At 42.9% G+C, this 13,759-nt stretch overlaps 1 protein-coding gene across 1 annotated transcript; it reads left to right on the forward strand.

Moving 5' to 3' along the window:
• Positions 1–859: 859 nt before the first annotated feature.
• Positions 860–11,321, forward strand: LOC128451029 (eukaryotic translation initiation factor 4 gamma 3). Its single transcript, XM_053434802.1, has 20 exons — positions 860–919; positions 1,246–1,365; positions 1,882–2,037; positions 2,334–2,531; positions 3,203–3,355; positions 3,437–3,670; positions 4,483–4,587; positions 4,953–5,091; positions 5,417–5,502; positions 5,720–5,810; positions 6,501–6,827; positions 7,060–7,414; positions 7,723–7,919; positions 8,290–8,644; positions 8,953–9,149; positions 9,263–9,369; positions 9,537–9,665; positions 10,282–10,363; positions 10,486–10,629; positions 11,146–11,321. The coding sequence occupies exons 1-20, from the start codon at positions 860–862 to the stop codon at positions 11,319–11,321; spliced, it is 3,411 nt and encodes a 1,136-aa protein (XP_053290777.1).
• Positions 11,322–13,759: the final 2,438 nt, after the last annotated feature.

Below are 13,759 nucleotides of genomic sequence, written 5' to 3' on the forward strand. Positions count from 1 at the left end.
ACAATTCAAATAAGGATCTGTGATGAACAAAAACAAGTTAATTGGGGAAGACTGATTCAAAGTTGAGCCGTGTAACCTTCCTTGATCTAAGTTTTCTCTGATGTCACAGTGTCAGTGGTCATACATTCCATTGATGTCTTGTTACACTTAATATTGATTGGTTCCTTCCAATCAAGAGAGCAAGACTAACCAGAGCTGAGTCAGTGTATTCACTCATGCAGGAAGTCTTGTTTTAAACCTGTTTTGTTTGTCACTTATTGACAATTTGGAATTCTTAACATTGTCCAAGGGCTTGGTGATATATCCAGAATTATCACAATAAATGTCACATCAGTTTTTTTTATAAGTTTAAAGGCAGATTTTTGCTCCTGAGTTATGATCTTTGTCATATAATGCCATTTTCCTTTGTTGTTCTGTGAAATTTATTTTGCCATCATACCTCTCTTTAATTTTAAAGGCAGAGTTTTGCTCCTGAGTGAGGACCTTTTCATTAAAGTCCTTTTCCAGACTTTGCCATCACTCCTGCTCTCTCCTTGCTGGACGTCTCCTCACAACTAACCAACCCATATTCAGGTAATTTACCCAACTGTAAATTCCCTACTGCTTCTCTTCTTGCACCATCATAATCATATCAGTTTGCTGGGACCTGCATGCAAAAAAGCATGGCAGCATGCAGAAATGATTCGGCGGTCTCTGGGATCGTACTTAATGTCTTCTGTGTTTATCTCCCATCTAACCTACAGTTTGTCCAGAGGACTCAGATACAGACTGCTAGGCCCACCATCCGGACGAACCGGCCTCCATACAGCCTAGCTCCCAGACTCATACAGCAGTCTACACCACTAATCAGCCAATCACGATGAACAGGGCACCCATGCCTTTCCCTCCCCCACAGGCTGCAAAGTGCGACATCCCACAGGTGAACGAAACACACTGTCCTGTTTACAGTTAATGTTTGCTCTCATTCAGGGGTAGGGGAACCTTTTTTCTTAGCAGTGTGTAACTATAAGCATATAGCCCAGTGAATGCTGTTTTGATTAAAATCACATTATTGCCAGTAGAGTAAAAATACATAAATCAAGAGCTGGTAATGTGCTACATGACTGCCATTCAGCAAGGGTCACCTTTAAGGGTCCAATAGTAGTTTTTGATCACTACTATTAGGGGGTTCATTGCTCCTCCTGATTTTCAGTTCATTGTGTGTATTTGTGTGTTTGTGTGTGTGTGTGTGTGTGTGTGTTGCAGATGAACCAAAACAAGTTGCCATCTCGAGTCGTGGTTTCTCGGGTGATATCCATTGGACATGACTTCACACCCGCCTTTGTAGATTTAGGCAGACAGTCGGTGGTAGGACGAGGCGCTCCAGTGAGTAACTAACAAACAAACATTCGCCTCCACTTTCTAGCTTCTGTTTCAGTCAACTCTTGATAACACGCTGCTTTTAAGTAGAGGATGTTTTCCTATTTAGAAAATACTGTTAGAGGTCGGTGATCTGACACCACTGGAGGATTTGAGTTTCTTCTGTAGATAATTCATTATCTTGACAGGAGTCAGGCGAGAAGATTGATTAGACTTATACAGCATATTTTTGTCAAACACAAGGCGAGAGCTTCGCTGGGTTCAAAGAATGGAAGCAGTTACTGGAAGGCCAAACTTTTGAACTTAGTGAGAGCCAGGCTGACTACTTAGCCCTTAGACCAGCTGCTCGTAACTTTCAGTATGGCAGAGTAAGAGAGGGTCACCTAAATTATATTTATGTTGCCTTAATTACGAAACTCAAACAAATTTAAACACTTGAATTAAAAATCCGTTATTTTGGCCAATTTAAAAGATATTGAGTCATGGTAATAATACTGTTTTTCCCTTTCTTCCTGTTTAAAGCTTATAAACCTTGGGGCGCGGGGACCACCGACCAGGAAGATCATCACGAGCCTGTCTGTGCACGACAGTGTTCCCCTAAAGAAATCAGGGAATGCCTGGAAACCAGGCATGAATAGGGTAAGTATCCCAGCGGAACCAGAGTCCCATATAACACAGGTACGACCAAATATACACAAACTCAAATCCACAAAGCAGAGGGCACATATAGAAATTTCATATACAGACTTTTATGATAATTAATGTTAGTCTACGTGATTGAAGGTTTTTTAGTATTCGAAATTCCACTAAAAATGATGTTTAAATTTGTAAATATAGGAAAATCATTGTCAATATTTAATTTCTGTATAACTAGTAGCTTAACAACAGTAGTAGCTTTTCCTGTGGAGCAAGAGATTGGTGTTTGTTGTTGATGACCTCAGAGTTTAAGTATCTTTGTGAGCTATTCCCCTCAGGACCTGTTCAAGAAGGTCCGCAGCATCCTGAACAAGGTGACGCCTGAAAAGTTCAAGCAGCTGATGAAGCAGGTGTGGGACTTGACCATCGACACGGAGGAGCGGCTCAAAGGAGTCGTGGACCTGGTGTTCGAGAAGGCCATCGACGAGCCCAGCTTCTCTGTGACCTACGGGAACATGTGCAGCTGCCTAGCCGAGGTAAGCAGGTCACTTAGTTAAGCAGAGAAGAGTGTCAACTGTGGAACGAGAGAGTCTTGTGTTTGTAATGTAATTGTTTGAATTGGATTTGGAGAAGTTCATAAATATAGCTTTTTCGTAAACTGCCGCATTCATCAGATGCAAAAAATCGATTGGAGGAATTAAGTGATCTTTTAACCATCTATTGGAGGGGTATGCCCACAGTGTGTCAATGTGCAGTCAACAACTTGCTAAATGTTTGTGCAGCAAATTGGTTAATATTCAGCTCTGCCTTGATCCAGAATAATGAAGTGAAAAGCAACACAATTCAGTGTTGATGAGGTTTTATTGTTTTGATGCCTCTACAGTCTACACCAGACGACACACACTATTTATTAAGGAGTTTGAAAATCGGTCACAAATAATCCTTTAAAAGACAATTTATTAAACGACTCTATCAACAAGAGTTCTAGAGAAACTATTACAGTCTGCCATCATTTGATAACTTAACCTTACATTTATTAGTCATTGAAATCAAAATAATCCAGATACGAAAATGTTAATTTGTTGATATATAAAAACAAATGTTAAACCCGTAGAAAATTCAAATTTGTCCGGGTTAGCTCATTACTTATTTTATTTGAATGCTTATGTTCTCTACTGAATTCTTTCCACTTACTGTTCATCTGCAGCTCACAGTGCCCACAACTGGTCATCCCAACAACACAGTGAACTTCCGCGAGCTGCTGCTAAGCCGCTGTCAGAGGGAGTTCGAGAAAAACAAGGTGGATGATGTGGCGTTTGAGACGAAGCTGAAGGAGCTGGACTCTGCTGCATCGGTAAGTGTGACGCCGGATCTTTACCGAAACGTCTTCTAGTTTCTGTTTCAACTCTGATCAAGAGGTTTGTTTCCTTGGTCCCATTAGACGGAGCGTGACCGACTTCAGGTAGAGCTGCAGGAAGCCAAGGACATTACTCGGCGGCGTTCTATCGGGAACATCAAGTTCATCGGGGAGCTCTACAAGCTCAAGATGCTAAATGGAACCATCATGCATGACTGCGTGGCCAAGCTGCTGAAGAACCACGACCAGGAGTCTTTGGAGTGTCTCTGCAGGCTGCTCACCACCATCGGCAGGGACCTTGACTTTGATGAGGCCAAGGTGAGCTGGTGGTAGTAAACTTTACATAAATCTTACATTTATTTTATTACGGTCTTAGAAAGGTTACAGATTGAAAGATTCGAATATAATCTACAGGATAACATGAGGCTCGTTTCCCTTTCCAAAATTAAGTATTAAGAGAAATGCGTTGTTTGCAGGGATGAAGATGTGATGTGAACTTTTTGTCAGCAGTGTTTTTGACATTAGTGCAGCTGAAGATCAGTTCATGTCTCTGCTTTCATCCCATCAGGATGTTTTCTTCTGCACGTGTCAAATAAGTGATTTAAGAGGTGATTCTGATTTACAAGGACACAGTTTCCAAGACATAGAGATCCTCATCTTATACCAGTCACCCTGCAAACAAAGCCTTCTGACCACGGAAGCTTAAATAAACTCCAAACATCCCTAGTTTGCTTCCTACTAAAATATATTTCTGCTACATTTTTACGTTTCCTATATTCTTCTGTGAATTAAATCTAACAGAATGTGGTAAAGAATCATCCAACTTGTCCTTCAGAGGAGTTTCATCCTGTTTAATCGGATGTTTCCTCAGAACAGAAGCTTTAATGTTGGACGGTTACAGTGAATTGCATCCAAAACGAACGGATGCAGTTCACGGATGATGCTGTTGATGAAATGCTCCGGTGACATCTCGGGCGGTCAGGACTGTTCCAAGTGATAAACTGGACAATTGGTCAACTCTGTAGAATAATAATATCTGCAACCTGCTGTCTGGTGGATTGAATGGAATCATGCTGAACATGACCTTCATGTCTCAAATGAACCGTCTCTCCCCCTCTGTGTCTCACCAGCCTCGGATGGATCACTATTTTAACTGCATGGAAACAATCGCCAAAGCGAGTCAGACGTCGTCTCGGATAAGGTTCATGTTGCAGGACACTATAGACCTGAGACTGGTGAGTGGGGCTCACGGTTTCTCTTTCATTTGCACAATTGTAAAGAGTCCAACATTCAAATACTTCAAAGTAAGATGGATTTTACCAAAGAGATTTATTTCACCGATGTGTCTGATGACCAGGAACATGATACTGGATATTCTGTTTAATGAATATCTACACTGCTGTTGGACTGATATAGGTAGATACATAGAACAGGGAAACATTGAAGAAACCTGAGGAAGACGTGAACTTCAACACATAATCTTTAATGAATTCATCAGTGTGTCCCCATTCATATTCCTCTGTGATTGACTGATTCCTACAGAATCTGTCTGATTAGGGTTTGAAGTCATTGTGGTTCTGTACATTTTTTTTTTCTTCAGCAAAACTGGGTGCCTCGAAGGGCCGACCAGGGTCCAAAGACCATCGAGCAGATCCACAAGGAGGCAACCATTGAAGAGCAGGAGGAGCAGAGAAACGTGCAGCAGCAACTCCTCACCAGTGAAACCAAGAGCCAGCCAGGTCAGGCCTGCAGTCTAAATCCTCTTTAAGGCTTAGAATCACATCAGCACAGCTATAGTGACTCAGGAAGCCAGGCTGGAGACCTCATGTCCCTATAGCCTGCACAGATGCTATTGTGGCCAACAGCAGACAGGAAGCCCCCTCACTCCTTCCCATCTGCTATCTGACATTTAATATTTCATCTAGTAACACAGCATGCCACAGAAATAGTCAGAAATGTCTCTGTCTGCCACTTTCACAGCCGTTTGGCTCCAGTGTATTTCCTGTGAACTAACCTTAAACCTGTATTTCCCTTTTTGTTTTTTGTGTGGGTGTGTCTCCACAGATCCAGAGGAGCAGGAAGATCAGCTCGCACAGGGGGAGGAGACCTGGAAGACCTACGACCCCAGCAAGATGCCAAAGTTCTGCAAGGTGAGACGAGCTGTCCGAGGCTTCAACGCAGAGCTTTGGAAAGAAGCTTAGTTCTCCCTCTGCTGGACATTTTGAGAACATGGAAGAGTGGAAATCTTTACCTGTAGATTTCAGTCTAAACCTTTAGACATTTCCTTTCAGATTTTCTACTATTGTCATGTGTAATTTTTATTGCTGGAAATGTGACAAGTGTTCATAATCGCTTCTCTTTCTGCAGCCTCAAATGGACGAGAACACCTATTTGGGCCCCCCGTCTCAAGTCACATGGGTGAAGGGCTGCAGTGGAGGAGCCAAGGCCATTGACTCAGGTGAGGTCACACCACATGACTTTTAAAGCTGTCGGATCACTGTGCAGTTCACACTACATGACCTGCTGCCTTGTGATCGGGAGTCTTGTAGCTGATTAGAGTTAGGATTAAGATTCCTATTAATTAGGATTTGTGATATGTCAAATTTTAGTTCCATGTGTGTCTCATTCGACTAAATCAGCACAATCAATTGAATTAAGATCTGTGACTGTTTGGCCCAGTGGTACGATGATTTGGCATGATATGACCCAATTGTAAAAATGTAACATAAGACCCTCCAGGCATAAGTTGAATATTATTTTACTGCTGTGTCACTGCCTCCAATGCCAGACCATGTCATCTTTGGAGCAGCCACGTTTTTCCCAGAACTCGCTGCACACTGAACAGTTTCACTTTCTGTTCACTTACAAAGTGTGATGTCAGCAGGGCTCATTGAACTTAGGATGAACCTTCCTAGTCTGTTATGTTATCGGTCTTCCTGCGGCAGTTTCACACTCGAAACCTCCACAAAAATGTTGACGTAAAAGAAAATAAGTGTTGAACCTGAAGATGTCACAGCTTTTAATTTTTTTATTTCATTACTTATATGTGAAGAACTGTTAAGTGTAGTTTGTGATACAAATATTACCTTTTGCTGATTGAATTCTGAAGACATGTATTCATCTGTACTTTTCCTTCATCCACATGAAGCTCCAGAAGTGCAGCAAGTTGGTGAGAAGTCTTCCTCACCTGGGCTCGTGCAGCCTGAAGCCCCTGTGGAGAGACTGGAAGCTCAGTCCACTCCTCCCACAGGTGAACCAGAGCTTCCCCTCCCCTCCAGTCAATGCAGGACAGGCAGAAAGCGCAGATTTCGCAGAAAGCGCAGTGACAAGCAGCAGATCTCTTCGCCGACAACGTCTCTGCCTGATCCAATCACCAGGGGAAACAGTTCAGAGGAGCAGCTGGAGAGTCCAACCCCACAGAGTGTCACCCAGGACCCTGCACCTGAGCCAGAGACTAGCAGAGCTCCAGAGCCTGGTGAGACGCAGCTCGCTGCCCAACACCGGACAGACAGGACGATAATACTGACAATACTAATTTACTAATTTAAATATTTAATAATAATACTATTATTAATAATACTAATTTATATTTTTTATTTTATTACTTATATGTGAAGAACTGTTAAGTGTAGTTTGTGATACAAATATTACCTTTTGCTGATTGAATTCTGAAGACATGTATTCATCTGTACTTTTCCTTCTTCCAGATGAAGCACCAGAAGTGCAGCCAGTTGGTGAGAGGTCTTCCTCACCTGGGCTTGTTTTGCCTGAAGCCCCTGTGGAGAGACTGGAAGCTGAGTCCACTCCTCCCACAAGTGAACCAGAGCTTCACCTCCTCTCCACGCTCAGCACACCTATCAATCTCCCACTCCAGGAGTCCAGGACTGAGCTGGAGACGGCGGCCCATGAGCCAACTCTCATGCCCCCTGCTGCACTCCAGCCCCAGGCCTCTAGTCCTGCTGACAGAGAAGCCTCCTCTGAAACTGTGGCTTCTTACATGAGGCCACAGGTTCCCACTCCTCCTCAGACACCAGACTCTGACGCCAGGAAAACTCTGGAAAGGTATGAGATGACAATGCTGTCTGATTTTAAGGATTCTGATGGTGTTAGGTTTCTCTGAAACATGAGGAGTGTATCGCTGTCATTCTGATATTTATCTCTCCTGTTAGCAGGATATTTATAACTCTGATTAACTAGTTTCCATTGACTTAAAAATATATTAGTTTTGTTATTAGGTTTTGTTTCACTTCTGTTTAGGTCAGTGATAATAATTTGCAGTAGGTTCCAAATTGGGTGAAATGCTTGATATTCAGAGTTACTCATTTACACTGACATCCTTCCTGACTCTTTGTTTATTCGTCCCCCACCAGTCAATGCAGGACAGGCAGAAAGCGCAGATATCGCAAAAAGCGCAGCGACAAGCAGCAGATCTCTTCACCGACATCGTCTCTGCCTGGTCCGTTCACCAGGGGAAACAGTTCAGAGGAGCTGCTGGAGAGTCCAACCCCACAGAGTGTCACCCAGGACCCTGCACCTGAGCCAGAGACTAGCAGAGCTCCAGAGCCTGGTGAGACGCAGCTCGCTGCCCAACACCGGACAGACAGGACGATAATACTGACACATTCACTCTCTGCCATTCATCACACTCTTGTGACTGTGGTTGTTTATTTCTCATGTTAAAGGAGATATGACCAGTCAAAGTCAGAGTACCCCTTAATAATAAACTTGGAAAGCTCATATCGCCATTAATTAGGAGGCTTGTTGAACTTGAAGTTGTCAAAGTCAAAAAATCTCACAGCTTGTAAACAGATTTATATTTTTTTATTACATTACATATATTTGTGAAGAACTGTTAAGTGTAGTTTGTGATACAAATATTACCTTTTGCTGATTGAATTCTGAAGACATGTATTCATCTGTACTTTTCCTTCTTCCAGATGAAGCACCAGAAGTGCAAGCAGTTGGTGAAAGGTCTTCCTCACCTGGGCTTGTTTTGCCTGAAGCCCCCGTGGAGAGACTGGAAGCTCAGTCCACTCCTCCCACAAGTGAACCGGAGCTTCACCTCCTCTCCACGCTCAGCACACCTATCAATCTCCCACTCCGGGAGTCCAGGACTGAGCTGGAGACCGCGGCCCATGAGCCTTCTCTCGTTCCCCCTGCTGCACTCCAGCCCCAGGCCTCTAGTCCTGCTGACAGAGAAGCCTCCTCTGAAACTGTGGCTTCTGACATGAGGCCACAGGTTCCCACTCCTCCTCAGACACCAGACTCTGACACCAGGAAAACTCTGGAAAGGTATGAGATGACTACACTGTCTGATTTTAAGGATTCAGATGGTGTTAGGTTTCTCTGAAACATGAGGAGTGTATCTCTGTCATTCTGATATTTATCTCTCATGTTAGCAGGATATTTATAACTCTGATTAACTAGTTTCCATTGACTTAAAAATATATTAGTTTTGTTATTAGGTTTAGTTTCACTTCTTTTTAGGTCAGTGATAATAATTTGTAGTAGGTTCCAAATTGGGTGAAAAGCTTGATATTCAGATTTACTCATTTACACTGACATCCTTCCTGATTCTTTGTTTATTCGTCCCCCTCCAGTCAATGCAGGACAGGCAGAAAGCGCAGATATCGCAAAAAGCGCAGCGACAAGCAGCAGATCTCTTCACCGACATCGTCTCTGCCTGGTCCGTTCACCAGGGGAAACAGTTCAGAGGAGCTGCTGGAGAGTCCAACCCCACAGAGTGTCACCCAGGACCCTGCACCTGAGCCAGAGACTAGCAGAGCTCCAGAGCCTGGTGAGACGCAGCTCGCTGCCCAACACCGGACAGACAGGACGATAATACTGACACATTCACTCTCTGCCATTCATCACACTGTTGTGACTCTGATTGTTTATTTGCATCGACAGTGAAACCTGAGCCTGTTGTCCAGATGACAGAGAAACCTGTTCGGTCTGCTGAGATGATCCAAAGGAAGAGCCTCCTCGAGGAGTTCCTGCACATGAACAATTCAAAGGTGCTGAGATCCAGTCAACTGATGACTGATTTTTCATTTCAATTTCATAGAGTAAACCTTCTAAAAGGGAAGAATCAAAGTATTAGTCTTGAACATGCATCTTTGTTTTCTAATGAATGAACTTTCTAATGTTTTTTTTATTGTTTCCACGCCGTCCTTCTCTTTAGTCGGACGCCTGCAGCTCTGAGGCGACTCTGTCCGACAGAAGCTGGTCTCCTGGGGACCTGACACATCAGATGGAGAGACACCTGCTGGAGGACATGTCCAGAGAAAAGGAGATCTTCAACTGTGTGAAGGTACGAAAAGTGACTTCTAACTAACAAATGAAAACATAAGCTCTAGTTTAAGACCAGAAATTGGTTCATTGCACATCTACATACTTTGAACTTGCACAAATATCAGGTAATATAAATAATAAATCAAACCAGAAGCACTCAGTAGAGCACGTACCTCCTCCGAGGTCCAACAGTCTCCCTAAATTCAATCAAGCTCCACCAAATTACACACATTTTAACAAACAAACAAACAAATATCGCTCTCTATCTGAAAAAGCGACGTCACACATGTAGAAGACACCAACGAAGATGTTTGTGGTGACGAGAGCCAATGACACTGTCGGCACATGATCATGTGATTTCTGCAGAGGTTTTAATTCGTCACATCCTGCCTCTGCCTGCTGCACCCGGCTGCTCCACCTCTCGCCTGAATAATGCGGAGGATTAGTTATCAATGCGTCTGTTTAGAGAACCTTCAGCAGGGTTGTGCATGTGGGGAAGGCCATTCGGTTCAGGTCCTCTCTGAAAAGGGCTTTGTGTTGACTGCTCTTCAGTGTTATCACTTCTGAGCTGATTCTTGTGAATTTGACAGACGCTGTGTTTTTACTCCTCCTCCTCTGATCTCTCTGTTTCTCAGGAGAAGCTTGATAGGTCTCAGCTGAGCTCGTCTCACTACCTGAGGGAGTTGATGACGGCTGTGTGCAAGGCAGCAGCGAAAGGTAAACTCTCCACCAGCCGGAGCAGAGACTCCTCTGCTCTGCTCAAATCACACACCCCTGATTGCAATATTTACTCTCTGCCGAGCGAATGAATTTACTCTTCCTCCTGCTTCACTGTGCAGAAAACACCAGCTGTCGCGTGCACACGGCCCTCATTCACAACAGACTGCCTTTATATCTCAACTACCGTGACTCAGAGAGTGAGCGACAGCGGCATGCTCTTCAGGAGCTTCAGGCGCTGATGGTCACCCTCGATCAGCCTCCAAGTAAGTTCTGCATCAGAGTTCAGTCCAAATGAAACTCACACATGATCCTTCGTTTCTTAAGAATAAACTGTAACAAGTTCTCAGTTGTGATCAAACCAGTGGAACAGTTCAATCTCACTTCAAGGTCCATTTAGTAGCTTCTCTGGAGCTTTGCTTCTTGTCACATGATTCTCATCAGCAGAAGAACTTCGCCTTGTTATATGGAATTGTAGATTTTCATATTTCCGTTTATTTTTTAAAGCCCTTTAAGGACATTTGGAACAATTTGGATTTAAACTTTGAATCTCAAATTTGTTCTCAACTCACATTAACTTGATTCGTTCATTTGAGGAACATCACTCCGACTCCAAATCACTTTTGCAGAACACAATGCGGTCCTCAGTAATTTCTAATCCAACAATTTTCTGTTTCTTATCTAGATACAAATCGCATTAATTGAATTGATAACATTAGGAATTGGTCTCACCTCCGTTTCGTCACAGCTGAAACGATGACTGACATGTATTTGTTCTCCAGACCTCCTCCGGATCTTCTTTGAATGTCTGAAACAACAGGAAGTCATCTCAGTGGACGTGTCCTGCAGGGGGGGGACGAGTAAAGACCCGGCTGAGCAGCTGGGGACGGGCGTGGCCCTGAAGACCGTCACGGACTTCTTCACCTGGCTGCGGGAGGAGGAGTCTGAAGATAATTGACGAGGGGAGACCCCCGGGGGACATTGTTTTTTAAGGACTGTAAATATTGTAATGCAAAAACATTACAGACAATAAAAAGTATTTAAAAATGCTCGTTCTCATGATTTGTTCTTTTCATGGTTTGGTGCTTATAGGGGATACGACTCAGTCTGTGTGTGTGTGTCTGTGTGATGAACTGAGACAGTTGTGTTGTGGTGGAAGTTGCAGTAGCATGGTCAGAAGACCTGTGTGATCAGACCAGGAGGAGCAGCCTCATATATTTCTTATTTGTACCATCTTTTGTATGTGTGTATCTAGATTGTGTGTTTATGAAGCTATGACATGTTTGAGTGTTGTCCGGCATTATGTGGTCACGTGACCACCAGATCGCCCAAAACACACCCACTCTGAACATGGATACTGGAGAAGTATTGGTTGACTGATGATTCAATTCATTGGCAAATATTTAGGTAATGTCCAAGCAATAATCTTGCATTGTTAAATATGACTTTATATAATTGTTAGACAGGTATTTTCCAGACCTGAAGATTAGACCCAAAACCCTAAAATATTCACTTTACAATTAAATACGACAGAAAAGTGGTAAAAGGCTGAAATATGCTAATATAGTTCAAATGTTTTTTTATTGTCCCTCATGTTTCAGGATATGAGTTCTCTATTCAGTGTGTGTGTGTCTGTGTGTGTGTGTGTGTGTGTGTGTGTGTGTGTGTGTGTTGATCAGAAGAAGTTGTTTTGTTGTGTCATCATTAGACAGAGGTAAACAGATGTTTTTCGATATTCACGAATATTGATTCAGTTCATGTTTGTCTTGATTTTATTTTATCGACAAAGAAGACCAGATTAAATAAAACATTGAATAATGATATATATTTATATAGACAGTGAGATCAGAACTGAAGCAAACCTATAAAACCGGATAGATTGAATGTGAAATGCAGATTGACCCCGTTCTGCTTAGGTGCCCTTTAGCAAGGCACTTGATCTCCCATCCCATCTATGCTGTGGCTCACTGACCATGTGGGTACAGCTCCCTGATGGGAGTCAATGTGAAGAAGTAAATATCCTCTCTGACTCACTGTCCCCTGGATGAATGAGAGATTTAAAACAACAAACTGGTTAACCTCCGGTGGCCACCATAATGATAGAGAAATTTCCAGTGCTCATATTTGCTTATTCCACGCATGTCCTGTTCTCTTTTTTATTTTGGTTGCTTGTCCAAAACCAGTCAGATGATGGGTCGAGACTCACGGTATCTTACACGGATGTTGTTGTCTCACATTGTCAGGTTAACCCACTCTGACAGATGCCGTTGTGTGCTGAGGAGCAAGGCAGGCATGGCATAAAAACTTGAACAAAGTAATCAATTAACTAAACTTCAAGCATGTCTCAAGGACATAAAAACCTGGATGACCCGCAATTTTCTCTTATTAAACTCAGATAAAACAGAGGTTATAATACTTGGCCCTAAACACCTTGGAGATACATTATCTAATGATATAGCTGCACTAGACGACATTGCCCTTGCTTCCAATGAAACAGTGAGGAACTTGGGAGTGATCTTCGATCCTGATTTATCCTTTAATAGTCACTTAAAACTAATTTCTAGGACCGCCTTTTTCCACTTGCGTAATATCTAAAAAATCCTTTCGCAAAAAGATGCAGAAAAACTAGTCCACGCCTTTGTTACATCGAGACTGGACTATTGTAATTCATTATTATCAGGCTCCAGCAGTAAGTCGTTAAAGTCTCTGCAGCTTGTCCAAAATGCGAGAGCACATTTCTCGAGTATTAGCATCGCTACACTGGCTTCCAGTTAAATCTAGAATATAATTTAAAAGTCCTATCTTCACCTTCAAGGCCCTTAATAATATGACGCCATTTTACCTTAAAGAGCTGGTAGTACCTTATCGACCCACTAGAGCACTCCGCTCCTAAGATTCAGGCTTACTTGTCGTCCCTAAAGTCTCTAAAAGTAGAGTAGGAGCCAGAGCTTTTAGCCATCAAGCTCCTCGGCTGTGGAATAATCTACCACTTTCAGTTCGGGAGGCAGATACCATCTGTTCGTTTAAGAGTTGGCTTAAAACCTTCCTTTTTGATAAAGCTTATAGTTAGAGCTAATTAGTGCGGCAGAACGTAACTTGTTCAATTTTCTAAAATAGGAAGCGTTTAGTCTAAAAAGGCTTAGAGGTAACGATGTCTAATCCAATGAGTGGGCCACATGGTTTTCATCGTACTATCATACAAACCAGTAGCTAGTCAGATTTACCTTGAGCCTCAGTGTAGCCCCAAGTTCGGCTTGTATCATTGATTAAAAAGCTAAAACCCCCGATCACGCTAAGACGCAAAGGGAATTTATGACACATGAAACACAGAGCTTCTCTCTCCAGCTTCTCCTTCCTCTTCTCCATCCCTATCCCCCTTCCCCGAAATCCCTTTGC

The sequence above is a fragment of the Pleuronectes platessa genome, chromosome 11 (assembly GCF_947347685.1).
Source record: "Pleuronectes platessa chromosome 11, fPlePla1.1, whole genome shotgun sequence".
Lineage (NCBI taxonomy): Eukaryota > Metazoa > Chordata > Actinopteri > Pleuronectiformes > Pleuronectidae > Pleuronectes > Pleuronectes platessa.

Bases quoted from the DNA above. Each gene is read 5' to 3' on its own strand.
- LOC128451029 (XM_053434802.1), top strand. From the start codon at position 860: ATGAACAGGGCACCCATGCCTTTCCCTCCCCCACAGGCTGCAAAGTGC. The intron at 5,811-6,500 runs GTGAGGTCACAC...ATCCACATGAAG, and splicing joins AGCCAAGGCCATTGACTCAG to CTCCAGAAGTGCAGCAAGTT. The intron at 8,645-8,952 runs GTATGAGATGAC...GTCCCCCTCCAG, and splicing joins ACCAGGAAAACTCTGGAAAG to TCAATGCAGGACAGGCAGAA.